Source organism: Mesoplodon densirostris, chromosome 3 (assembly GCF_025265405.1).
Source record: "Mesoplodon densirostris isolate mMesDen1 chromosome 3, mMesDen1 primary haplotype, whole genome shotgun sequence".
Classification (NCBI taxonomy): domain Eukaryota; kingdom Metazoa; phylum Chordata; class Mammalia; order Artiodactyla; family Ziphiidae; genus Mesoplodon; species Mesoplodon densirostris.
This window is the reverse complement of record NC_082663.1, coordinates 111,545,066-111,571,329: the sequence shown is the minus strand read 5'-3', so window position 1 is coordinate 111,571,329 and position 26,264 is coordinate 111,545,066. Positions and strand designations below refer to the sequence as shown.

Here is a 26,264-nt window from a genome sequence, read left to right as displayed (position 1 = left end):
TTGCAAAAGAGCATATGGCATAAGACATATCATTGTAGCCCTCTTTGGAAGTACAGTTTATCATATCACTGCTCCATCTGCTGTCTTATAGAATTTTATAGACCATTTTTAGGTCTATAGACTCATTTGCTGTGGTTTCCTCTTTTAATCTATTCATTTCTTTATATATATATATATATATATATATATATATATATATATACTTAAAAATCTTTTTCCCTCTTATTTTGGTAAGGATTTAGCAGAGATGTGTGTGGTCATTGAATCCATCATGGTTAATTGGCAGTTGTAAGCTTTGGAATCAGAGATTATTGCTTTTTTTCTTAGAGCTTCCTTGTTGTCTTAGTAGCATATTGGAGAAAAAGGTTGTCTTATGTGTCTTTTCTTTTTTTCTCTCTGTCATTTGGTAATTCTCTTGTTATATATCAAAGAGAGTAGTGTTTGGGAGCAGTCGGTCCTGGTATAAAGGCATTACTCCTTGTAAGAGAATAAGGAGGTAAATTTTACATAGAGAATTTAAGCTTCTTTATAATCACCATGCACCAACATTCTGTGGTAAAATACTTTTTTCTGTCAGGAATGTTCCTTGCTTCCACATTTTCCTTTTGCTATGCCATTGCTCTTAGCTGAGATTATACTATGCTACTATACTTTATTAACCTGGGTTTATTAATATCTAATTATCTGAATGAGGGCTAGAGAAATGTTCCCCACTCCCCAGAGAGTGAACAATAGCATTGTCCCATTGGACGTCAGTTTTGTTTAGTAGTAGATTAATACCACCTTGAGTCTGTTTGAAAAGAGTTTTTTTTAGAAAATCATATTTTAAGAGGAATATTGACAAACAGAATCATCTCCAGAGGAGATCAGTTAGGATGCCTAAAGATCTGGAACCTGCAAATATTTAGACTTTGTTATCTGGAGGAAAAAAAAAAAGACTTATAAGAAGAGAAGATAACTGTTTTCAAATATTTGGAGGTCACTAAAGAAGAAAGATTGCATCTGTTTAGAAATGAAATAGACTTTTATATGAAATAATGAGTTTTTGATTTCTGGCATTGTTTGAGTGGAGGTTGTCAGCCATGCTGAGGAGGGGTTCCTGTGTGGGTTGAGGAAACTCTTCTAAACCTTTTCAGATCTATTGTAATTCAGAGATTTTGTGACTCTTCTGTAGTTAACAGTTGTGTCATAAATGGTTGTTTGCTTAAAATCAGAATTGTGGGATATCATTATATTTTAAAAAGTATATTTGAAAATTAATCTAAAATCTTTTCTGTTCTACAGGACTTAAATACTATTTATTCTTATCTTCATGGAATGGAAATATTATCAAATCTCAGGGAACATCAGCTTAGGTAAGTGTGATGCTGTGTTTAAGAGCATGTGCTAAGGAGTTATTCAAATGAGTTTGGATAGATAGTTGCAGGGACCAAATCATTTAGGGGCTTTTTATAGGATATGCAAAGAACTGGGCCTTTCTCATTCCAGTTTTCCTTAGCCCTGGGACTTTGAGCAAGTCTTAACATCTAAGCTGCAGTTTTGTCTTCCGTAAAATAGGGATAAAAAGATTACCTTTGTTACAGCATTTTGAGGATTAAATGAGAATATTTAAGGCAAAGTGCAGTGCTAGCTAGTGAAAACAGAACTTTCTCTTTGTAGTTTGTATTGATATTTATTGTATCAAATGCTTGAGATGGGCATGGTATGATGTAGTGTTATATTAAAGTGGAAGGAGCAAGACTTTTGATTTGGCATAAGCTCCTATGGACAGTACCCATAAGCTTTCCGAACCTCATTTTTCTATTCTGTAAAATGAGTTTTCTCTCCTGCTACCTTGTATCATTGTGATTATATTTGTAAAAATACTTTTGAGTGCTATAAGCACTAACTATTATAACTTTGTATTTTAATTAAACTGTGTTTTTCTTCCATGACCAGCTTACTCATCATTTTTTCTGGCTATTCTTTAAGTTTCTGGCTATGGACCAGATTCTAAATATAATTGTTTGGAATTTATTATTTTCTGTTTTCTGTGTAACATAATTTAGATATTAGTATATGTCAAGTAAGTGTATCAAGAAGAAAGAAAAAACTAGGGCATTAGTAGTAAAGTATTTTTAAATGCAAGTAAATTTATATTCAACAGATTTGTGTGTGTGTGTGATTATATTTTTAAACTCTAGTGAAAAATTTAGTGATCTGATCATTTTCTGTTGTAATTATAACAATTTTTGAAACAATTCAAATAAAATAATTAAAAAAATTTTTACTTTTTAAAAAATATTTTAGATTAATGTCTGCAAGAGCACGCTATGAGAGATACAGTGGCAATCAAGTTCTTTTTTGGTAAGTATTTCCATAATTAGCTTAAATTAATGTTTAAAATTTAGATTGTTAGCATTGAAATTCATTTGATTCTGGAACAGTTTCTGTAGAGGAGATTGAAATATATTTCTAAACTGTGAAATATACATAGGGCTCACAGAAGTTGTACAGTGCAACGAAGTTTAATAAATATGTACACCTGTGTAACTACTATGCAGTGAATATGTAGAACATATCAGCTCTTCAGAAGGCTCTAGTCAGCTGTCTTGGAAAGGTAATCTAGTTCTGATGTCTGTCACCTTAGATTAGTTTTGTCTCTATGAATTTCATATAGATAAAATCTGTTGGTCAGGCTTTTTATACTTCACAAATGTTGGAGATTCTTCCATGTTTTTGCATTCATTCTTTTTCAGTGTTTTACAGTATACAGTTATGTGAAAATAACATAATTTGTTTATCCTTCCCACTATTAAATAATTTGGGTTGTTTCCAGTTTTTCCCTATTATGAATAGTAAGTTTCTATGAATATTTTATTCATGTGTCTTTGTACCTCTATTTACTCATTCTTCTTGGGAATATTCTTAGGAATAAAAGCATTGGAAATGCACATGCTCAAATTTAGGAGATTTTTTTAAAATAAATTTATTTATTTTATTTATTTAGTTTTGGCTGCGTTGGGTCTTCGTTGCTGAGTGCAGGCCCTCTCTAGTTGCAGCAAGCAGGGGCTACTCTTTGTTGTGGTGTGTGGGCTTCTCATTGTGGTGGCCTCTCTTTTTGCAGAGCATGGGCTCTAGACACGCGGGCTTCAGTAGTTGTGGCTCATGGTCTCTAGAGCTCAGGCCCAGTAGCTGTGGCGCACGGGCTTAGTTGCTCCGCGGCATGTGGGATCTTGCTGGACCAGGGATCGAACCCGTGTCGTCTTCATTGGCAGGTGGACTTTCAGCCACTGTGCCACTAGGGAAGTCCCAGGAGATTTTAACATTAGAATCTAAAATATTTATTTCATTTTATCTTGTGATTTTGTTTTTTGTTTACCTGCTTACTAATGATGATGAATGATTTTCATGTTTTTATAGGCTATTTGGATAGCTCTTTTATGATCTCCTGATTCAAGTTTTTGACCATTTTTTAGTTGGACTATCTTATTTCTATTGATTTGTAGAAAATTTTTGTGAATTCTATATCTGAGTCCTTTGTTGGGTACATAAGTTGTGAATATCTTCTCCCACTGTGTGGCTTGCTTTTTTTACTCTATTAATGGCATCTTTTGAAGAGAAGAAATTTCTTACTTTCTCAATTTTTCCGCTTGTGATTAGTGCTTCTCATGTCCTGTTTAAAAAAACAAAATCTTTCCCTTCCTCAAGATTATGAAGATATTCTTCTCTGTTTTCCTTCCAAAAATTTTGGCAACAGTGATCTCTTTTATTATATATATGAAGCTGGTATAGAGAAATGGTATTAACTTCAGTGTTTCATTGCACCCTGCGTTTGTCATTATTTCTAAGTATTTACTGGATTCATGGATTTTAATAGCTTTATTTGTTCATTTGTTGATTCATTCACTTACTATTAAATGTTTGTCTGCTATACACTATGCTTAGCCTGTTGTAGAGTGGTGGGAAGACACGGGATTTGTCCTTTTGAGTTTATTGTATAGTGGGGGAGAGAAAGTTAATTAAAATAGCTACACATATTTAAGTGCTATCAAGGAAAAGTATAGATTTATAGATAAGTGGAACAGAATTGAGAACCCATAAATAAACCCTTATATTTATAAACAGTTTGTGTGTTTTTTTTTTTTAATGGGCTTGTAGCTGTGTAGCTAAGATGTGCACACAATGTGGGTATAACACAACTGAGTATTGAAAAGGAACCACCAGTGAACAGTTTATTTTTGATGAAGGTACTAAAGCATTTCAATTGGGAAAGCATAGTTTTTTCAACAAATGGTGCTGGGTTGATTGAGTATTTATATGCAGAAACTTAATTTAGATTCTTATTTTACACCACACACAAAAATTAATGAGATATTCACTTTACACCCATAATAGCTACAGTTGCAGGTGTGCGAAATGGGTAGAGGGGATCACCTGTATGGAAATGGATGGAAACTAAATTTTTGATAGTGAGCATGCTATAGGTTATACAGAAGTAGAAATATAATGTTGTACATATGAAACATATGTTGTAAACCAGTGTTACTTCAATTAAAAATATATTTTAAAAAGTAGCTGCAGTCAAGGGTAAAGAAGATGTGGCACATATATACAATGGAATATTGCTCAGCCATAAAAAGAAACAAAATTGAGTTATTTGTAGTGAGGTGGATGGACCCTAGAGTCTGTCGTACAGAGTGAAGTAAGTCAGAAAGAGAAAAACAAATACTGTATGCTAACACATATATATGGAATCTAAAAAAAAAAAAAAGGTCCTGAAGAACCTAGGGGCAGGACAGGAATAAAGACGCAGATGTAGAGAATGGACTTGAGGACATGGGGAGGGGGAAGTGTATGCTGGGACGAAGTGAGAGAGTGACATGGACATGTATACACTACCAAATGTAAAATAGATAGCTAGTGGGAAGCAGCCGCATAGCATAGGGAGATCAACCCGGTGCTTTGTGTCCACCTAGAGTGGTGGAATAGAGAGGGTGAGAGATGCAAGAGGGAGGAGATATGGGGAAATATGTATAGCTAATTCACTTTGTTATAAAGTGGAAACTAACACACCATTGTAAAGCAATTATACTCCAATAAAGATGTTAAAAAAAAAGTATCTGCAGTCTAAAAGCTAGACATAACAAGTGTTGGTGAGGATATGGTGACACCTGGAATTGTCATATATTTGTGGTGCAGATGTAAATATAGCCACTTTAGGAAACAGTTGGCAGTTTCTTAAAATTTTACCATATGACCCAGTAATTCCACTTTTACATATTTACCCAAGAGAAATGAAAACACGTGCAGAGACTGTACATAGGTGTTCTTAGTAGCACTATTCATACTAGCCTAAAACTCGAAATAATTAAATTGTTCAGTGAATAGATAGATAAAATGCTCTGCATCTATATAGTGGAATACTATTTGGCAATAAAAGGGAATAAAATGCTGCTACACACTACAACATGGACAAACCTCAAACATATTATGCTAAATGGAAGAAGCAAGATAGAAACATCACATATTACATGATTCCATTTATACGAACTGTCCAGGAAAGACAAATCTATAGAGACAGAACAGGTTATTGGTTACCTGGGGCAGGGATTGACTGCAAACGAGGCATAAGAGATCTCTTTGTGATGTTTGCACAGTTCTTTTCAATATCATAAAAGTCATTGAATTGTGCACTTAAAATGAGTGAGTCTGTGGTATATTGATTATACCTCAGTTAAGCTGTTTAAAAATTAATATAAAGAGTTACCCAAATCTGTATTTGGCTAATCATAAACAAAGGAATTTCTAAAAAATGAATGTGGAAGTTAATTAAGTAAAGAGTTTAAATTCAGAGATTAGTGGAAGCAGAGAAAAGAATGTGTATAGTTGATCTTAACTGGGAAGCATCATGATAGAAAGAGTGAAAATAAACCACTGTGTTCAGTGCCATGAGCAGAGAGGAAGAAACAGGAAGAGAGGGGTGTGGAGAGCCAGGTGGAGACCACCTTAATAGTTTTTGTTCTTTATTTTAGGAGCAGTGTGAAGCCTTTGAAAGGAGTAAGATCTGACAAGATTAAATATGCCACTCTTCTCTAGGCTAGATTATTCTTAGATTCATTTGCTTGCAAAGAGAAAGGAGATAGCCTCATGTTAAAAGACTTTCACTTTCCTTATGTTTACTCATCAGATGCATTGCCAAACTGTGCTCTGAGAGTGGAATTCTCTGCAAGGTTTGAACAGTTTCTGATTCGTGAGCTGGCATGGCTCTCTTGGTGGTAGGAGTGAATTTCAGGATTTCTCCTCCGTTTGTAGTAGAATTTACTGACAACTTTGTGACTGTTTCAGCAAAGTGAGATAAAAATTAGAGGCTTATGGTAGCATCCAATCATAACTTTCTTCTGTCTTGATTTTGGGCAGAATTTTCTTCTACTGATTTTATTCCTTCTTGTACAAAAGTCATGTTTCAAAAGAATTAGAAAGTAAAATTTCCAAACAAAGAACCTTAAGTAGGAGATTTTCAGCCATTTGTATCTTCCTTCTGTGAAGATGGAAGGGATGGATATAAAGAACTTTAAAGTATCTTCTGGAAACTTGATGATACTTTTTTCTTATGGTAGGCAATAGGATTCACCCAGAAAGCTCATCCTGGGTGCTATGTAGAGTGGTTTGGAGGCTTAGTTTTCTGGGTGGAGGATGGTACTATTCATTGAGAACGAAAAAAATGAAGCTTGAAAGAAATGATAGGTCGATTTTGAACATGTTGAGGTTGAATTGTGTGTTAGATATACAAGCTAACATGTCAAGTCTATAGCCAGAGAGATGTACAGTTCTCCAGCTCAGAGGAAATGTTTATTTTATAAAATTAAAATTGTCTACATATTGGAATTAATTGAAGTTTTAGTTATGGTAAATTAAAAATACTTGAGAGAAAGAGAAAAAGATTAGATTATAAAGTAACATCTAACAAGATTCTCAGTTTCCATTGGAGATTTAACTGAACTAAAAATGATGATGGACTTAAGTCATCTGATATTCTTTTATCCCTCAAACACACGTAAAGTGAAAGATTGGGTAGGCATTTAATGTATTTCTGTCAATAAAATTTAAGAGAAAGAGGTAGACCCGTGAAGATGGAACATCGATAAACTTGTGAATTCCAAACATTATTGTCTTTAATATACAATAAACTTGTAATATACATAAAAGTTACCAGAAATAGAATTTTTTAATATGCACATGTAGTACAATATTTAAGTTAATCTTCATCAAATGTGGTGATCCAGTACACAAAAATGAGGAATGGGAAGTTACTGATATAACTTAATAAGATAGAGCTAATAAACATACATTTCTGAAGCCTATATCTTAAGCTAGTGATTATGTAAGATATGAACATGGTCTGTATGAAACCTTAGGCAACAGGCAAAATTTCCAAGGAGAGTTAATTTTTAATGATTTATGATATTAGAATATTTTTCATGTTTTGTATTTTGTACTGAATCCATATACATGTGAATGTGTGTATTTATTTACTCATCTATTTACTTATTCATTTAAACAGTTCAGAAACTATTGCCAGATGTTGGTATATCCTGCTTTCTGGATCTGTGCTTATGAAAGACTCCATGGTTTTGCCTCCTTGCAGGTATGTTTACATTTGCTGCTTAGTGTATGTGGTAGGCAAAGTTACATTACAACTAGTTATTTTATTTCTTACGTTAAACTATTTTTATGTAGATGTGTATTTTCTCTTAGTAGGTGATACATTTTAGAAATTTCCTTGCTTTTTGGTACTATTTGAAGTACTTAGCAGGAATCAACTGATATTTCATATTTCTTGGGGGTATAATCTATAGTTTACACCATGGCATATTATACTGCTATTTGATCTTTAGTTGTATGTGAGATTTGATCTCATTTATCTGATGGTTTTGCATTCATTGCTGTTAGTTATAGGGAGGCAATATATCTTTATAGTTAAGAAATCGGTTTTCAGAGTAATGCGAACTAGGCTAGTATCCTGATTTTGTCACTTATTAGTTTTATGACTTTGGACAAATTATAGTTTTCCTGTATGTAAGAGGATAATAATAGAACCTATTTAAGTGCCTTATGAGGTTATAGCAAGCTACTACTCAAAGTTCTCAATGGAACTCTGTAAAAGTTGACATTCTAGAGCCAGACTGCTTGAGTTCACGTCTTTGCTCTACTGTATAATACTTCTTGGACAAATTACTTAATCCCCTTGTGCCTCGGTTTCCTCATTTGTAAAATAGGGACAATAATAAGATGTATTTCGTAGGCCAGCTTTGAGTAATAAATGAGTTTATATATATATATATATATATAGAGAGAGAGTTCTTAGAACAGTGCCTGGCTGTTACAAGTAATTGTTAATTATCACCATCAGAATTATTAGGTAAAAGAAGAGTGGTTGGAAAGATGATCAGATATACTATTCTTAGAGAATTTGGTCTGTTAGTAATTCTTAAGATTTTGGGGCCTCAAATTATAATTTGGTGACATAAAAATGTAATTTTTTGGTGATTTTCCCAATAATGCTGAGAAGAGATTTTTAGGCTTTTAAGGTAAGACTTCTAATTGCAGCTAAATTAATTTAGTTGCAGAAGTATTAAATTTAAGTATCAAGGTACATTCTACTTGACAGATGGTATGAGACATCTCAGTTTTGATGCCATTTTTAAAGCCATGTCTTTATTCTTAAAACTTTATATCATCAACTTTTGGTTAAATGAAATCTATACTTCTTGATTAGTAGTATAAAGCATATTGTTGACTGTTTTTACAAATGAAATACATAATAGTTCTTGGTTATTTAAGCCTTTTGGGTATTGTTCCTTTCCACTGTTTCTGAAAGTCACTTTAGTGATTTGTAATGAGTTAGCTACTGACACAGAATAAGCTGGGCTGATACTGACTACAGTTATATTTTAAGATTATTAGTATTCTTGTGAATATTTTATCACCCTTTTCTGCTGTTAGGAATAGTCAAGGACTTTATGTAGCCATTAATCAGCCACAATAATTCACCATGAGTTTGTGATCGAGACAATGAAGTTTATCTTTTAAATAATTGATAGTATGAGTTTTTTTTGTTTTGTTTTTTCTTTTTTTGAGCTGTACCACTCAGCTTGTGGGATCTTAGTTCCCCGACCAGGGATTGAACCTAGGCCCACGGCAGTGAAAGCACCAAGTCCTAACAACTGGACTGCCAGGGAACTCCTGATAGTATGAGATTTTAAAACAATAAAGTCATGGAATGCTTTACTGTAACCATCATGAACTTCACAGCAAACATGATTGTAGAAGTCTATTTAATCGTTATTTAGAGAGCAGTTCCTAGGTAGGAGATTTATATTTTGTGTTTGAGAGATACTTGTAATAGGTTATTGTTAGGATTAAATGAGTCAATACAAATAAAATACGTAGAATAATGCTTAGCATATATTAAGCATCAAATAATTTTTGGCTTCTGTTCATTATAATAGCATTGGGATATGATCATTATGGTAATCAACAGATATGAGCACTACCTAGTATAAGACAAGGAATAATAGTGGTTTTCTAGGTTATAAAAATACAGCCTATTTCTCTAGATATTAAGGTATTTGTTACTCCCTTATCAGTGAGTAGACAGAAACCAAACAGTAATTTGAACAGGGACAGTTTAAAGAATTATTAACTACTTTAAGAAGTTAGGTACTAAGAAGGATAAAGGAACTAAGGGAGAGAGTACCCAAGGAAGGAACAAACTTGAAAGGGGAGCCCTCTCCCCAAAACTGAAATTCAGAACTTGTTGGTGAATATGTTACTTGTAGCCCAATAGCTAATGGAGAAGTTCACTTGGTTGCCCTGGGCCAGAGCTGTCCACAGTTATTGAGTCAGGGCTGGCAGGAAGAGATCCTCTGACCAGGACTGGTAAGCAATAAAATCCTCCCTCACCCCCACCCGGCCCAGGGTGCAGATGGGCCCTGAGGCTGGAGATAGGACCTCCCTTTGCTTTACACACACATACCCCACAGAGCAAAGAATACTCTCCTACTGCGGTGTCCCTGTACTAGCACCCTTTACTGACAGAGCTTTAACATTTCCAGCTGGCCAAAGGAGAATCTTGACTAAATCCAGATGCTTTATTACAAAGTAAATTTGAAACTGAGAGCAAATACATTTGAACTTGAGAGGCAATAAATAAATGGTACAGTCCACTCTCTTGGTTACTCAGTTTTCATTCTGAACACATTTGAGCTTCCATCCAACTCTGTTTCCACCTAACAAGATGTAGCTATCATTCATATAAGTAAAGAAGTTCCTACTCTCTCCCCAAAATAAGGAGATGCACAGTCCCAACAGTCATTACTCGCTGTTTATTACATATTCCATCACAGTACTCTGAATATTCTATTAACTACAAACTACTTTGTAAAGTTCACCTCCAACAACTTATATATAAAGTAAATAGGGGGAAGAGAGGGAAGAAGAAAATGGTTAACATTTACACAACTCCAGACATATACACAATATATAGTCCTTGTTTCTGTAACTGGTCACAAGCCCGTAGTTGGTATCTCTCGCTTCCTTTTTTTCACCACCCATTCAGTACTTCCGGCCTCAGCCAGAATTTTAGCTGTTCTGCGTTCTTTACTTGATGATGGGCACAAAACTTTCATTTCTGAAGGATCGTTAATTATCCTGCCCACCCCACCCCCCGTCTTTGGTTGCCGTTAGTTTTCCATTAACCTTTAGCAGCGGACTTGAAAGTACTACAAGGAGCCTAAATGAACCCCCTGGGCTTCAGATGTAGTTCTCCTGGCCCCCATTGTATGCAGCAACTCAGTTTCTCCTTGGTGATTGGGATCAATCACTCAGGCCAGTAGAATAACCCCTTTTCCTGCCTTTTGGTTCAGCGGCCATGTGAAAGTCTCTAATTCAGTGGAACCGTTGCTGTGTTTCCATAGCTAGACATAATCTAAGACCAAGAATCAAAACCAGCAGAGCTCACAGTTTTAGGGAGGGGAATTAAAAATTCTGTGAATGAATTATTAAGTATAACAGTGAGAAGAGCCACTCCTATTTCCACGCCTTGAATATCAGACCCATGTATTCTGGCTGTTGGGGGAGACAAACCATTGCTGTACTTCTGCTGCTGCAAAATGAGTACCTTGATTGAAAATGATGCTGTCTAGAGTGCCGAGGCAATAGATAGGCATTTTGTGAGCCTGTGGATAGTGGTGCTGACAGAAGCATTATGGGCAGGAAAGGTAGATCATTTCCAGAATATATGCCTGTTCCAGTGAGGACAAATATAGTCCTTCTCCATGATAGAAAAGGTTCAGTGTAAATAATCTGCCTCTAGCTGACTAAATAGTCCCCCTGAGGAATGCTTCCATATCAGAGACTCAGTATTGGTTTCTGCTCTTGGCAGATTAGGTACCCAGCAGTAGCATTGGCTGTTGAGCTGCTGCATATTTTCCATCTCTGTCACAATAGCCACTTCATTTGTGGGCCCATTGAACAAGCACTGACTGGGGAGAAAGAGTTTGATTGACATCCGTAGAGCATGTTATTTTGTTTACCTCTACAGTGGATGCCCTGTGTGCATTCACAGGGTTCACAGGTATCTTCAAAGTCTGTATCCATTTTGAAAGAGGTCCTTCCATATACCTCTTCCCAGACTTCCTTGTTACCAGTCTTCCAGTCCTTTTCCTTCCAGGTCTCTGACTATTCAACCAAACCATTAGTAACTGCCCCCATGAATGTTTAGATATTGATCTAATAATTCTGGCCTCTCTCAATCCAGATAAAATGGACAGCCAAATGTATTGCTTGAAGTTCTATTCCCTAGAAGGATTTTCCTTCACTACCTTCCTTCAGGGTCACCTTTGAGTGGGGCTGTCCACTTTGGGGTAGTACTAGCATGTTGTGCAGACTCATCTGTGAAACAGGCTCAAGTTTTTTCTTCTTCAGTCACTTGGTCATAATGGACTCCCTGGGTGGGCATAGGCACAGATTGAGGTGGAGGAGGCAATGCAACAGGAATTGGTATTGAAGGAGTCTGAGCCACCTGCTCATGCAACTTATTCTGGACCTGGGTAAACTTGATCTCCTATATACCATATTTATTTGATAATAGATTGCTACTGCTCATGCCCAACCCTTATGGCTAGCAATGCAGTTCATGATAGGAAGTTCAGGCTGCATAGTCACCTGATGTCCCATGGTTAGGCATTCAGCCTCTACCAACGCCCAGTAGCAAGCCAGAAATTGTTTCTGGAAAGTAGAATGTTATTTGCAGAAGAGAACATGGATATTTCAGAAATTCTAGAGACCTCCACTGTCATTCTTATATTAGTGCTTGTCAGACACTCCCTAGAATATCACTATTTGCCGTGAACACTAAATAATCCATCATTGGATATGCTGGATCATAAGGCCCAAGTAGTAGAGTGGCTTCTACGGTGTCCTGAACTTGGCGGCAGCCTTATGGGCAACTCTGAAGATGGGTCAAAGTAGCACACTTTATGTTACCTCCAGAATCTGAGAAAACTAACCAAACATTGTGCCTCTTCTTTTGTGCTAGATGGTATGAGGTGCAGCAACTTGTAGGTGATATGTTGTCATGCCCCAAATTATGGAACTCCCAGAAATTTGACTGAGGGGGCAGGTCCTTGAATTTTTGTAGCATTTATCACCTAAACTCTAGTTTGCATATATTTTAATGAAGCATCTAAAGTGCAGCCCCTTATCTTGTAATGAAGTTTTATATGTAATTTAAACTAATAAAATATATTTTACAGTTTACAATAAAGGAGAAAAGGAATAAATCAAATCTGAAATATCATTGTCTTTCTTTTGAAACGGATTTAGTGTTTTCTAGAATTGAGTCCATTTTCTATTTGTCACCGTAAATTTTCAGTGTAGCTCAAGAAAACAAGGACTTCATTACTGTGATTTTCATTTATTTATTTATTTATTTATTTTAAATAAATTTTTTTTTTTGTTTTTTTTTGCGGTACGCGGGCCTCTCACTGTTGTGGCTTCTCCCGTTGCGGAGCACAGGCTCCAGACGCGCAAGCTTAGCGGCCATGGCTCACGGGCCCAGCCGCTCCGCGGCATGTGGGATCCTCCCAGACCGGGGCACGAACCCATGTCCCCTGCATCGGCAGGCGGACCCTCAACCACTGCGCCACGAGGGAAGCCCAAATAAATTTATTTTTTAAATTTTTGGCTGCGTTGGGTCTTCGTTGCTGTGTGTGGGCTTTCTCTCGTTGTGGTGGTGAGGGGCTAATCATCGTTGTGGTGTGTGGGCTTCTCGTTGCGATGGCTTCTTTTGTTGCGGAGCATGGGCTCTAGGCGCCCGGGCTTCAGTAGTTGTGGCATGCAGGCTCAGTAGTTGTGGCTCACGGGCCCTAGAGCGCCGGCTCAGTAGTTGTGGCACATGGGCTTATTCGCTCCGCGTTATGTGGGATCTTCCCGGACCAGGGCTCGAACCCGTGTCCCCTGCATTGGCAGGCAGCTTCTTAACCACTGCGCCATCAGGGAAGTCCCATGCTGTGATTTTTAAATAAAATTTAATGCGTGTGTTGATTGAAACATTCATTTATGCAGCAAATAAGCATTGATCGTCATCTCCATGTAAGACACTGGCATTAAGAAAAAAAGACTGACTTAACTTGGTGGAATGGGATGACTGCTTTGTTTAAAAAGGGCCCTTGTTGTGTGACACTAGAAGAAAACTTTATTGGGGAGGCAACTGTGGAAATGGATTCTACAGATAAGCAGGATTAGGTCGGCAAAGAAGGAGGGAACAGGTATTTCAGTCAGAATATCTCAAGCACTGAAAGATAATTCATTTAGAAAATATTTATTGAGTGCCTGCATGTGTCAGGCACTCTTCTGGTCATTGAGGTTGGGAAGGGTTAATCACCTTTCACCAGCACTGTAAATAGCATTGTCCTTTTTCTACAGACGTAATTTTTAGAATAATTTTTTTGACAAAGTAATGAATTTGTACTGTTCGAAAGTCAAAACAGTATAACAAGTTGTACTTTAAGAAGTATTATTCCCACTTTTATTATTATCCATGCCATTCAACCCACCTGTGTAGAAAGCTAACCACTTTTATTAATGTCTTACATATCTTTCTAGATTTTTTAAATATATGTGAACAAAAACAAATACATATTCTTATTTTTCCTATTTCTGACCCAAGTAGGAACTTTATTCAGTAGTTTTAACTCCTTTATTGTGAAATAAATGGGGAAAAGTGCAGATAACCTAAATGTACATGTTAATGCATTAGTATAAATTGAACATTTGCCTAATCACTACTCTCAGATCAAGAAATTGAAATTTGTCAGCACCCTGGAAGGATCCTTGCTTGTCGTTTCTCAGATCAACTCTCTTGCTTTCCCTCCAAAGATCATCATTTTCCTAAATCTTAATCAATCTTGAATAGCTATAGAATTTTAGCCTGAGGATATGTATTGTAGTTTAGTTTTGGTTACTTTTGAACTTAATAGGAATATACTCTTCCATTCTTTTTATATGCCTTCTTTGGCCTGTTATGTTTATGAGATTCATCTGTGTTATGCATGTAGTTAGTTCATTCTCATAGAGTATTTCATTGTTTCCATAGTTGAGGGCTATTAAAAGTAAAGCAGCTGTGAACATTCTTGTACATTAGATGCACATGTTACATTTCTGTAGGTATACCTATCAGAAAATTGTTGGCTTATAGGATGTGCCTGTTTTCAGCTTTAATTGTTCATTGTAAGTTGTATTCCAAAGTGGATGTACCAATTTACACACCCAGGAGCAGTGCATGAGAATTCCTATTGTTCCACATCCTTAACAACACTTAGTATTGTCATTCTTTTTATTTTTTTTTGACTGCTTAATTTCAGTTATTCTGTTGAGTGTGTTGTGTGTGTGTGTGTGTGTGTGTGTGTATCTCTTAGTTTTGCTTTGCATATTACTGCTTGTTGATGAGTGAGTACATTTTCATTTAAATAACCTCTTCTGTAAAGTGCTTCTTCAAGTCTGTTCCTCATTTTTCTAATGCATTGTATTTTTGTTATTGAGATGTAGAAATTCTTTGTGTATTCTGAATAAAAATTCTTGCTTGATTATTTATATTACACATTTCTTTTCCCTACTCTGTGCCTTGTATTATTCTTTTAGTAATGTCTTTGGGTGAGCACAAGTTCTTAACTCTAAATAGAGCAATTCAGTCTTTTCCTTTTTGTCTTCTTTGCTTAAAAAATATTTCTGTAGCTGAGATCATGAAGGTATTTTCCTTTTTTACTTTCTAGAATTTTTCTCGTTTTCCTTTCACATTTAGAACTGTAGTCTACTTAGAATTGGTTTTTGAGTATGCCATAGTGTTGCATGATTTTCCATGTGGATTCCTGTATGTTCTTCTCCCACTCTCATTCAGTGCCACCTTTTTCAAAAATATCCACATATTTGTGTACCTATTTCTGGGCTCCTATTCCATTAGGTTTTGTTTATCCTGCTTGAATACCACATTGTTGTAATTATCATAGCTTTATGATGTGTCTTGAAGTTTAATAGAGAAACTGTTAGTGAGAAAATGCTGAACTGTGTTTCACAGTGGTTGTACCATTCTAGACTTCTACCAGCAATGGATAAGAGTTCTGTTCCTATTTTTACATAGTCATCAACATGTGGTGTCCTCAGTCTTAGTTTAGCTATTCTAGTCACTGTGAAGTAGTTTTAATTTTCATTTTCCTGCTCAATAATGATATTGAGCACTTTTCCTTGTGCTTATTGGCCATTACTTGCCCTATATTCTTTTGTGAAGTATCTCTTTAAGTTTGTGTGTGTGTGTGTGTGCGTGCACGTGCGTGTGCCTGTTTTAAGGTTGAGTTATTAGTCTTTATTATTTTGTAGAAATCTTGAATACATTCATGATGCAAGCTGACAGGTATTGCATGCATTTTTATCTCATTTGATTTGCGTTTTCAGTTTCTTAAGTCTGTCCTATTTAACAACTTTATTAAGGTATAATTGACATAAACTAAACTGCACATATTTAAAGTTATAATTTGATAAGTTTGACGTATGTATACACCCATAAAACTATCATGTCCAACCCCCTCAAAGTTTCCTCAGGTCTCTTTGTAAACCTTGCTCATCCTTCCTTGCTCTGTCCCTTCATCCCCAGAGGTCACTGAATCACTGAGATTTTTTTTGGGGGGGTCACTATAAATCAGTTTACATTTTTTATAATTTTATACAAGGTGAAGCATATAATATGTACTCTTTTCTTCTCTGGTTTCTTACACTCAATAAAATCATGTTGAGGTTTATCCATGTTATGCATATCAATATTTAACTTTTATTGCAGTATCCTTTTTTTTTGGATATATCACTATTTGTTTAGCATTCAACTACTGGTGGACATTTAGGTTTTATCCTATTTTTAACTAGTGTTGCTATGAACATTTGTGTCCAAGTCTTTATATGGACATATGCTTCCATTTCTCTTGAGTAAATTTTTAGCAATGGAATAACTGGGTTAGAAGTCTTCATGTGGACACATACTTTGATTTATTTTGAGTATATACCTAGGAATAGCTAGTGATGTAGTGGATGTTTAACCTTTTAAGAAAGTTCCATACTCTTTTCCAAAGTTGTTGTGCCACTTTATACTCCCACCAGCAGTGCATGAGAGTTCCAGCTGTTCCGCATCATATCCTTACTAACACTAGGTATGGTCAGTATTTTTAAGTTAACATATCCTAATTTGTATGTGGTGATATCTGATTGTGATTTAAATTTGCATTTTCCTAAAGACTAATGATGGTGGGCATCTTTTCATGTGCTTATTTGTCAACCATATATCTTTTGTGAAGTGTCCTTTTGAATCTTGCCCATTTGGGGAAGGGTGGCTTGTGTGTGGGGGGTGTCGGGGGGTTGGCAGAGTTGTTTAATTTCTTATTTTTGAGTTTCAGAAGTTCTTTATATATGCTGTATACAAGTCCTTTAACAGGTGTGTAACTTGCAAATATTTTCTGCCAGTCTGTGGATTGTGTTTTTCATCTGTTAATTGTTTTTCAAAGTGCTGGAGAACTTAATTTTGATGAAGTACAGTTTATCAAGTTTTTTTTTTCTTTAATGAACTGTGCTTATGTTGTATGTAAGAAATCTTCTATTAACCCAAGGTCACTAAGAATTATCTTCTATAATTTCTTCTGCAAGTTTTATAGTTTTAGATTTTACTATAATCTGTTTAGGTCTGTGATCTACTTAGAGCTAGTTTTTTTACATGGTGTGATATATGGGTCTAATTTCAGTTTTTTACCTATGCATATTCAATTAGTCCAGCAGTATGTGTTGACAAAACTATCCTTTCTCTGAATTACCTTTGCATATTTGTTAAAAAAATTTTTTTTGGTGTGAACTCTTTTTTTTTTAATTTTATTTACTTTTTTATACAGCAGGTTCTTATTAGTTATCCATTTTATGCATATTAGTGTATATATGTCAATCCCAATCTCCCAGTTCATCCCACCACCAACACCACCCCCACGCCAGTTTCTCCCATTGGTGTCCATACGTTTGTTCTCTACATCTGTGTCTCTATTTCTGCCCTGCAAACCAGTGAGCTCAACTTTTTATTTTATATTTGTTTAAATTTAATTGATTTATTTTTCTACCTGGTGCCAGTACCACATTATCCTGACAACTGTACCTTTATCATAAATCACAAAATAAGGTAGGATGGGTCCTCCAACTTCGCCAAGTTGTTTTGGTTACTATAGGTTTTTTATAATTCCTTATGAATTTTGGAATCAGTTTGTTAATTAAAAAAAAAAAAAAGCCTGGGATTTTGTTTGGGAATGCATTGAATCTTTAGACCAGTTTGGGGAATGTTGACATTTTAACAGTCAACTCTTGAACCATGAACAAGATGCATCACTCTTATTAACTTAGGTCTTCTTAAATTTCTCATGGCAATGTTTTGTATTATTCAGTGTTCAGGTGTTGCATATGTTGATCTTATATTTTGTATCCTTACTAAATTCATATATGAGTTCCAGTAGCTGTTTTATAGGTTTTTAGGATTTTCTAAATAAGTGATTTTGTCATCTGTGAATAGACAGTTTTGCTTCTTTCTTTTCCTAATGTGAATGCCTGCCCCCTCTTCCCCACCTGTTTTCCTGCCTTGTTGCACTGGGAAGAAACTACAGTACAATGTTGAAGAGACATAGTAAAAGTAGACATCTTTTACTTGTTCTCAGTCCAAAAGGGGAGTTGGTGATGGAAAGGTGGAAACATTGAGTTTTTCACCAAGTATAATCATAACTCTAAAATTTTCGTAGATGTCCTTTATCTAGTTGCCTGTTTGTAATCTCTACTTTCCTGCACTCTCATCATTAGGCAACCACTGCTCTGCTTTCTGGCATATAGATCAGTTCACGTTTCCGACTATTTTATATAATTGGAATAATATGTTGTATAGTTTTTAATAGCTAAGTTGTTTTTTTGTTGTTGTTGTTGTTGTTTTGTTTTGTTTTTTGTGGTACGCGGGCCTCTCACTATCGTGGCCTCTCCCGTCGCGGAGCACAGGCTCCGGATGCGCAGGCTCAGCGGCCATGGCTCACGTGCCCAGCTGCTCCGCAGCATGTGAGATCTTCCCGGACCGGGGCACAAACCCGTGTCCCCTGCATTGGCAGGCGGACTGTCAACCACTGCGCCACCAGGGAAGCCCTATAGCTAAGATTTTTCACTTAGCATAATGTTTTGGGGATTCCTTCATGTTGCTGTGTATACCAGTAGCTCATTTTGTAAATTTGCTCAGTATATTCCATTGTGTGGATATACCACAAGGTATTTATCCTTTCATCTATCGAAAGACATGAAGTTTGTTTCCAATTTTTGGCTGTTACAAATAAAGCACCTGTGAACATTTATGTACAAATCTTTGTGTGAATAGGTGCTTTTGTTTTTCTTAAGTAACTACCTAGAAGTACAGTGGCTGAGTTGTATCATAGATATGTTTAACTTTTTTAAAAAACTGCCAAAATGTTTTGTTGAGTGGTTTTATCATTTACATTCCCACTACCAGTTTTGGAGAATTCCATTTGCTCAGCATCCTCTTCAGCACTTGAAATGATGGTCAGTCTTCTAATTTTAGCTATTCTGGTGTGTATGTAATGGGATCTCATTTTGGTATAAATTTTCATTTCCATGATAACTAATCCTATTTAGCATTTTTGCATGTAGTTATTGACCACTCATGTATCTTTTGTGGGAAGTTAACTCAATTCTTTTGAGGTGGTCTTTTTATTTTTGAGTTATAGTAGTTATTTATATATCATACATAAAAGTCCTTTGTGAGTTATGTGTATTGCAGATATTTTTCCCAGATTGTGTCTTTTCTTTTTCAGTGGTAACTTCTTAAACGTGATAAAGTCCAAAGGATGATTTTTTTCTTTTTACTTGAAGTACTTATGTGTTTTAACTAATCTTTGCCTACTCCGAGTTTGTAAATATTCTCTTTTGTATATTCCTAGTTTTCTTTTTTTTAAAAAATAAGAGTTTTATTTATTTATTTTTGGTTGCGTTGGGTCTTTGTTGCTGAGTGTAGGCTTTCTCTAGTTGCATCAAGTGGGGGCTACTCTTCGTTGTGGTGCACGGGCTTCTCATTGCGGTGGCTTCTCTTGTTGCGGAGCACGGGCTCTAGGTGCATGGGCTTCAGTAGTTGCGGCATGCAGACTCAGTAGTTGTGGCTCACGGGCTCTAGAGCACAGGCCCAGTATTTGTGGTGCGCGGGCTTAGTTCCTCCGCGGCATGTGGGATCTTCCCGGACCAGAGATCGAACCCATCCGTGTCCCCTGTATTGGCAGGCGGATTCTTAACCGCTGCATCATGAGGGAAGTCCCAGACAGTTTTCTTAAAATAGCTTTATTGGTGTATAATTTACATAGCATAAAATTCACCCATCGTGGGCTTCCCTGGTGGCGCAGTGGTTGAGAGTGCGCCTGCCAATGCAGGCGACACGGGTTCGTGCCCCGGTCCGGGAGGATCCCACATGCTGCGGAGCGGCTGGGCCCGTGAGCCATGGCCGCTGAGCCTGAGCATCCGGAGCCTGTGCTCCGCAACGGGAGAGGCCACGGCAGTGAGAGGCCCGCGTACTGCAAAAAAAAAAAAAAAAAAAAATCACCCATCATAAGTTTACAGTTTAATACTTTATAATTAATGTATACATTGGTGCACCACAGTTTTAGAAGACTTCCATTACCTGAAAAAGTTCCTCATGCTCTTTTGCAGTTAATCTGATACACTTTCTGTCTCAATATCTACCTCCTGCAAATATTTAAAAGTGGTATTTTGTTTTGACTTTTTTCACTTAGCATAATGTTTTTGAGGTTTATCCCTGTTTTAGCCCATAACAGGTGTAGCTTTTCCTTTTTTAAAAATTGTTAAATTGTATTTTGTTCTATAAAGTTTCACATTTTGTCTAGCCATTCATGAGAAGATGAAAATTTTGAAAATTTTTATTGTTTTATTTTAGGGGCTTTTATGAATAATGCTGCTATAAAGATGCACATACAAGGCTTTACATGGGCTGTGTATTTTTGTTTCTTTTGTAGATATCCAGGATTGGAACTGCTGTGTCATATAAATATATATTTAAGTTTTGAGGAAAGGGGCAAATTGCTTAAAAGATGACTATCATTTTACATAGTGACCAGGAACATATCATGGATCTAGTTTTTCTACATCCTCTCCATCACTTGATATTGACAGTCTTTTGATTATTGCCATTCTAGTATGTGTTTAACAGTATCTCAGTGATTTTAACTTGTGTTTCAGTAGTGACTAGTATTGTTGAGGATATTTTCATGTGCTTATGAAGCATTCCTATACCTCTGTTGAAATATCTGTTCAAAGTGTTTCTCCATTTTTCGTTTATATTGTTTGTCTTATCAAGTTGTAGGAAACTTATATGCTTTGGATACAAGTTTTTTATGAGATGTATGATTCTTAATTGTTTTTTTTTTGGTCTTATCAAGTTTTAAGAACTTAGATGTTTTGGATACAAGTTCTTTATCAGATGTATGATTTGTGTATATTTTCTTTTTTCTGTGGCTTGTCTTTTCCTTTTCTTCAGAGTATCTTTTGAAGCACAAATATTTTGCATTTTGATGAAATTCAGTTTATTGTTTTTTCTTTTGAGGATTGAGGTTTTGGTGTCATATCTAAGAAATCTTTGTTTAACCTAATCCCACAATTATTTTCTCTTATGATTCTTTTCTAGAAGGTTTTCAGTTTCAGCTGTTATATTTTGGCCTGTGTCTATTATAACTTCATTTTTGGTTTTGGTTTTGTTTCTGTTTCTTTTTGTCTTTGCTTAAGGATAGCCAGTTGACCCAGTGCCAGTTGATGAAAAGGCATTGAATTGCCTTGGTACCTTTGTTGAAAATTAGTAGACCGTATATATGTTTGTTTATTCTGAACAAATATTTACTCTGTTCCATTTAACTATTTTTCTCTCTTGGTACCAATCTGCTGTCTTAATTATTGTGGCTTGTTGTAAGTTGTCAAATCAGTATTGTAAGTCTCACAACTTTGATCATTTTTAGAATGGTTTTGATTATTTTATGTCCTTTGTTTTTCCATATAGATATAAGGATCTGCTTGTTGATTTATAAATCCTGATGGGATTTTCATAAGAAATGATTTATTGTTTATTTCAAAATAGGCTGTGTTTTTTACAGCAATTTTAGGTTTACAGCATGGAACAGAAGGTATGGAGATTTTTCATAAACTCTCTGCCCCTACTCATGCATAGCCTACACCATTATGAACTTCTCTCACCAAGGTGGTACATTTGTTATGGTTGATGAACCTGCACTGCCACATCATTATCACCCAAAGTACATAGTTTATGTTAGGGTTCACTCTTGGTATTGTACATTCTGTGTGTTTGGACAAATATATTTCCACCATTATATTGGGTTGGCCAAAAGTTTCATTCATTTTTTTCCCATAAGATGGCTCTAGTAGCACTTAGTTGTCTTAAACTTCATTCAAAGCAATTTTGTTAGATTGTGTGTGACAGCTGTCATATCAGCGTGCATTTTTAAAAAACTTATCAAAATTGGTGAATTTTTGTGCAGCCATTTTAATATTGAAGATGGAAGAAAAAAGCAACATTTTTGTCATATTATGCTTTATTATTTCAAGAAAGGTAAAAATACAACTGAAACACACAAAAAGATTTGTGCAGTGTTTGGAGGAGGTGCTGTGACTGATTGAACCTGTCAAAAGTGGGTTGTGAAGTTTGATGCTGGAGATTCCTTGCTGGATGACGCTCCACGGTCAGGTAGACCAGTTGAAGTTGATAGTGATCAAATCGAGACATTAATTGAGAACAGTCAACATTATACCTCGCAGGAGATAGCCAACATATTGAAAATATCCAAATCAAGTTTTGAAAATCATTTGCACCAGCTCAGTTAGGTTAATCGCTTTGATGTTTGGGATCCACATAAGTTAAGGAAACTTCTTGACCGTATTTCCGCCTGTGAGTCTCTACTTAAACGTAATGAAAACGTTCCATTTTTAAAACAAATTGTGATGGGAGATGAAAGCGGATACTGTACAATAATGTGGAACAGAAGAGATCGTGAGGCAAGCAAAATGAACCACCACCAACCACACCAAAGGCCGTTCGTCATCCAAAGAAGGTGATGTTGTGTATATGGTGGGATTGGAAAGGAGTCCTCTATTACGAGCTCCTTCCGGAAAATGAAACGATTAATTCCAATTAGTACTGCTGCCAGTTAGACCAACTGAAAGCAGCACTTGATGAAAAGTGTCCAGAATTAGTCAACAGAAAACGCATAATCTTCCATCAGGATACCACAAGACAGCATGTTTTTTTTATGACCAGGCAAGAACTGTTACAGCTTGGCAGGGAAGTTCTGATTCATCCGCCGCATTCACCAGACATGGTACCTTCTGATTTCCATTTATTTTGGTCTTTACAAAATTTTCTTAATGGAAAATATTTCCATTTCCTGGAAGACTGTAAAAGGCACCTGGAACAGTTCTTTCCTCAAAAAGATAAAAAGTTTTGGGAAGATGGAATTATGAAGTTGCCTGAAAAATGTCAGAAGGTAGTGGAACAAAACAGTGAATATGTTGTTCAGTAAAGTTTTTGGCGAGAATGAAAAATGTGTCTTTTATTTTTACTTAAAAGCTGAAGGCACTTTCTGACCAACCCAATAGTATCGTACAGAGTAGTTTCCCAGCCCTAAAATTCCTCTGGGTTCTACCTGTTAATTCCTCCCTTCCGCCAACCCCTGGCAACCACTGCCTTTTATTGTATTCATAGTTTTGCATTTTCCACAGTGTCATATAGTTGAAATCATACCCATATGTAGTGTTTTCAGATTCGGTTCTTTCACTTAGAAATATACATATAAGTTTCCTCCATGTCTTTTCATAGCTTAACAGCTCATTTCTTTTAGCACTGAATAATAGTCTGTCATCTGAATGTACCGTAGTTTATTTACCCATTCACATGCTGAAGGATATCTTGGTTGCTTCCAAGTTTTTGCAGTTATGAATAAAGTTGCTGAAACATACAGGTGCAAGTGTTTCTGTGGACATAAATTTTCAACTCCTTTGGGTAAATACCCAGGGAACATAATTACTGTCATGTGGTAAGAATATTTTTAGTTGTGTAAGAAATTGCCAAGCTGTTTTCCAAAGTGGCTGTACCATTTTGCATTGTTAGCAGCAGTGAATGAGAGTTCTTGTTGATCCACATCCTAGCCAGCATTTGGTGTTGTCAGTGTTCTGGATTTTGGCCATTCTCATAAGGCGTAGTGGTATCTTGTTGCTTTAATTTGCACTTCCGTAATGACATATGATAAGGAACATTATTTCATGTGCTTACTTGTCATCTGTATACCTTCTTTGGTGGAGTGTCTGTTAAGGTCTTTGGCCCATTTTTTAATTATGTTGTTTGTTTTCTTATTGTTGTTTTAAGAGTTATTTGTATGTTTTAGATAACAGTCCTTTATAGTAAGTCCCCTACATGTGAATGAGTTCTGGTCCAAGAGTGCATTCGTAAGTCCAGTTTGTTCTTAAGTCCAACAAAGTTAGCCTAGGTACCCAACTAACACAATCAGCTATATAGTACTGTACTGTAATAGGTTTATAATACTTTTCACACAAATAATACATAAAAATCGAACACAAAAAGTAAAACATTTTTAATCTTACAGTACAGTACCTTGAAAAGTACAGTAGTACAGTACAACAGCTGGTGCTTCTTAGCAGTACCAGCTACATCACTGCTGCTTTTACATTTGCTTCTGGACATCCTGGGCTTGAAATAAAGATACTGTACTACTGTACTCTGTACGTACTGTACAGTAAAGTACACAAAAGCACAGCCACTTGTAGAGGATGCACGCACGTGACAGTGTATGCCAGACAGGTGAACTAACTTACATGATTGGACATGCAGACACACGTTCGCATCTTTGAAAGTTCACAACTTGACGGTCCATATGTAGGGGGACTTATTGTATCAGAATTACCTTTTCAAATATTTTCTCCCAGTCTGTGGCTTGTGTTACTCTTTTAACTGTGTCTTTTGTAGAGCAGAAGTTTTTAATTTTAATGAAGTTCAGCTTCTCTATTACTACTTTATGTATCATGCCTTTAGTATTTTATTTACAAAAGTCATTGCTATAGCCAGAGTCATCTAGGTTTTCTCCTGTGTTATCTTCTAGAATTTTATAGTTTTGCATTTTCCATTTAGGTCTGTGGTCCATTTTGAGTTAATTTTTGTGAAGTGTGTGTCTAAATTATTTTTTTACATGTGGATATCCAGTTGTTTCAGCATCATTTGTTAAAAAGACTAACTTTGCTCCAATGTGCTGCCTTTGCTCCTTTGTCGAAGATCAGTTGACTATATTTATTGAGGTTTATTCCCGGGCTCTCTATTTCTGTTCCATTTATGTATTTATTTTTTCACCATTACCACACTGTCTTGATTACTATAGCTTTGTGGTAAATCTAGAAGTCTGGTAACATCAGCCCTTTATTTTGTTCTTCTCTTTCAATGTTGTGTTGACTATTTATCCACAAAATAACTGTCTGGAATTCTGACTGGGATTGTGTTAGGTCTATAAATCAAGTGGGAAGTACTGACATCTTCACAACATTGAGTCTTCCTGTCCATGAACATGGACTATCTATTCATTTATTTCTTTCTTTGATATTTTTTATCAGAGTTTTGTAATTTTTTTTTTTTTTTTTTTTTTTTTTGCTGTACGCGGGCCTCTCACTGCTGTGGCCTCTCCCGTTGCGGAGCACAGGCTCCGGACACACAGGCTCCGCGGCCATGGCTCGCGGGCCCAGCCGCTCCGCGGCATGTGGGATCTTCCGGGATCGGGGCACGAACCCGTGTCCCCTGCATCGGCAGGCGGACTCTCAACCACTGCGCCACCAGGGAAGCCCAGAGTTTTGTAATTTTTGTCATACAGATTTTATGTAGATTTTGTTAGATTTTTACCATAGTACAGTTGACCCTTGGAGAACACTGGTTTGAACTACACAGGTCCACTTACACGTAGATACTTTGCACTAAATTCTACAGTACTACAGGATTCGAGGTTGGTTGCATTAGCAGATGTGGAACTGCCGGTATGGAGGGCTGACTGTAAAATTATACTCAGATTTTTGACTGAGGAAGGTTTGGCACCCCTAACCCCTGCGTTGTTCAAGGGTCAACTATTTCATTTTGGGGGGATACTAATGCGGATGGCATTGTGTTTTTTATTTCAAATTTTACATGTTCTTGCTGGTATATAGGAAAGCAGTTAACTTTTGTATATTAACCTTGTATCCTGCAGCCTTGCTATAATGACTTATTAGTTTTAGGAGTTTTCTTGGTAAGTTTTTTCAGGTTTTCTCCATAGATGATCATGTCATCTGAGAACAAGGACAGTTTTATGTCTTCCTTCCCATCTGTATACCTTTTATTTCCTTATCTTATTATATTAGCTAGGACTTCCAATACCATCTTGAAAACAGTGGTTGAGAGGGAGCATCATTACTAAGTTCCTGTTCTTGGTAAAGCATTGAGTTTCTCACCATTAAGTGCGATACTAGCTGTTGGTGCTTTGTTGATAGTCATTATCAAGTTGAGGAAGTTCCCCTCCATTCCTGGTTTATTGAGAGTTTTATCATGAATGGGTGTTACTTAT

At 36.2% G+C, this 26,264-nt stretch overlaps 1 protein-coding gene across 5 annotated transcripts in view; it reads left to right on the top strand.

The window, feature by feature from the left end:
* Nucleotides 1–26,264, top strand: part of RAPGEF6 (Rap guanine nucleotide exchange factor 6) — a 228,136-nt gene that overhangs the window by 24,960 nt on the left and 176,912 nt on the right. For 4 of the 5 annotated variants that reach the window (XM_060093317.1, XM_060093316.1, XM_060093319.1 and 1 more), the window contains exons 2-4: nt 1,285–1,355; nt 2,290–2,346; nt 7,544–7,627. The exons of the other annotated variant lie outside the window; for it this stretch is intronic. In XM_060093317.1, the coding sequence (XP_059949300.1) occupies nt 1,285–1,355; nt 2,290–2,346; nt 7,544–7,627 (212 nt within the window). The remainder of the gene's footprint in view (nt 1–1,284; nt 1,356–2,289; nt 2,347–7,543; nt 7,628–26,264) is intronic. 5 annotated transcript variants of the gene reach the window in all.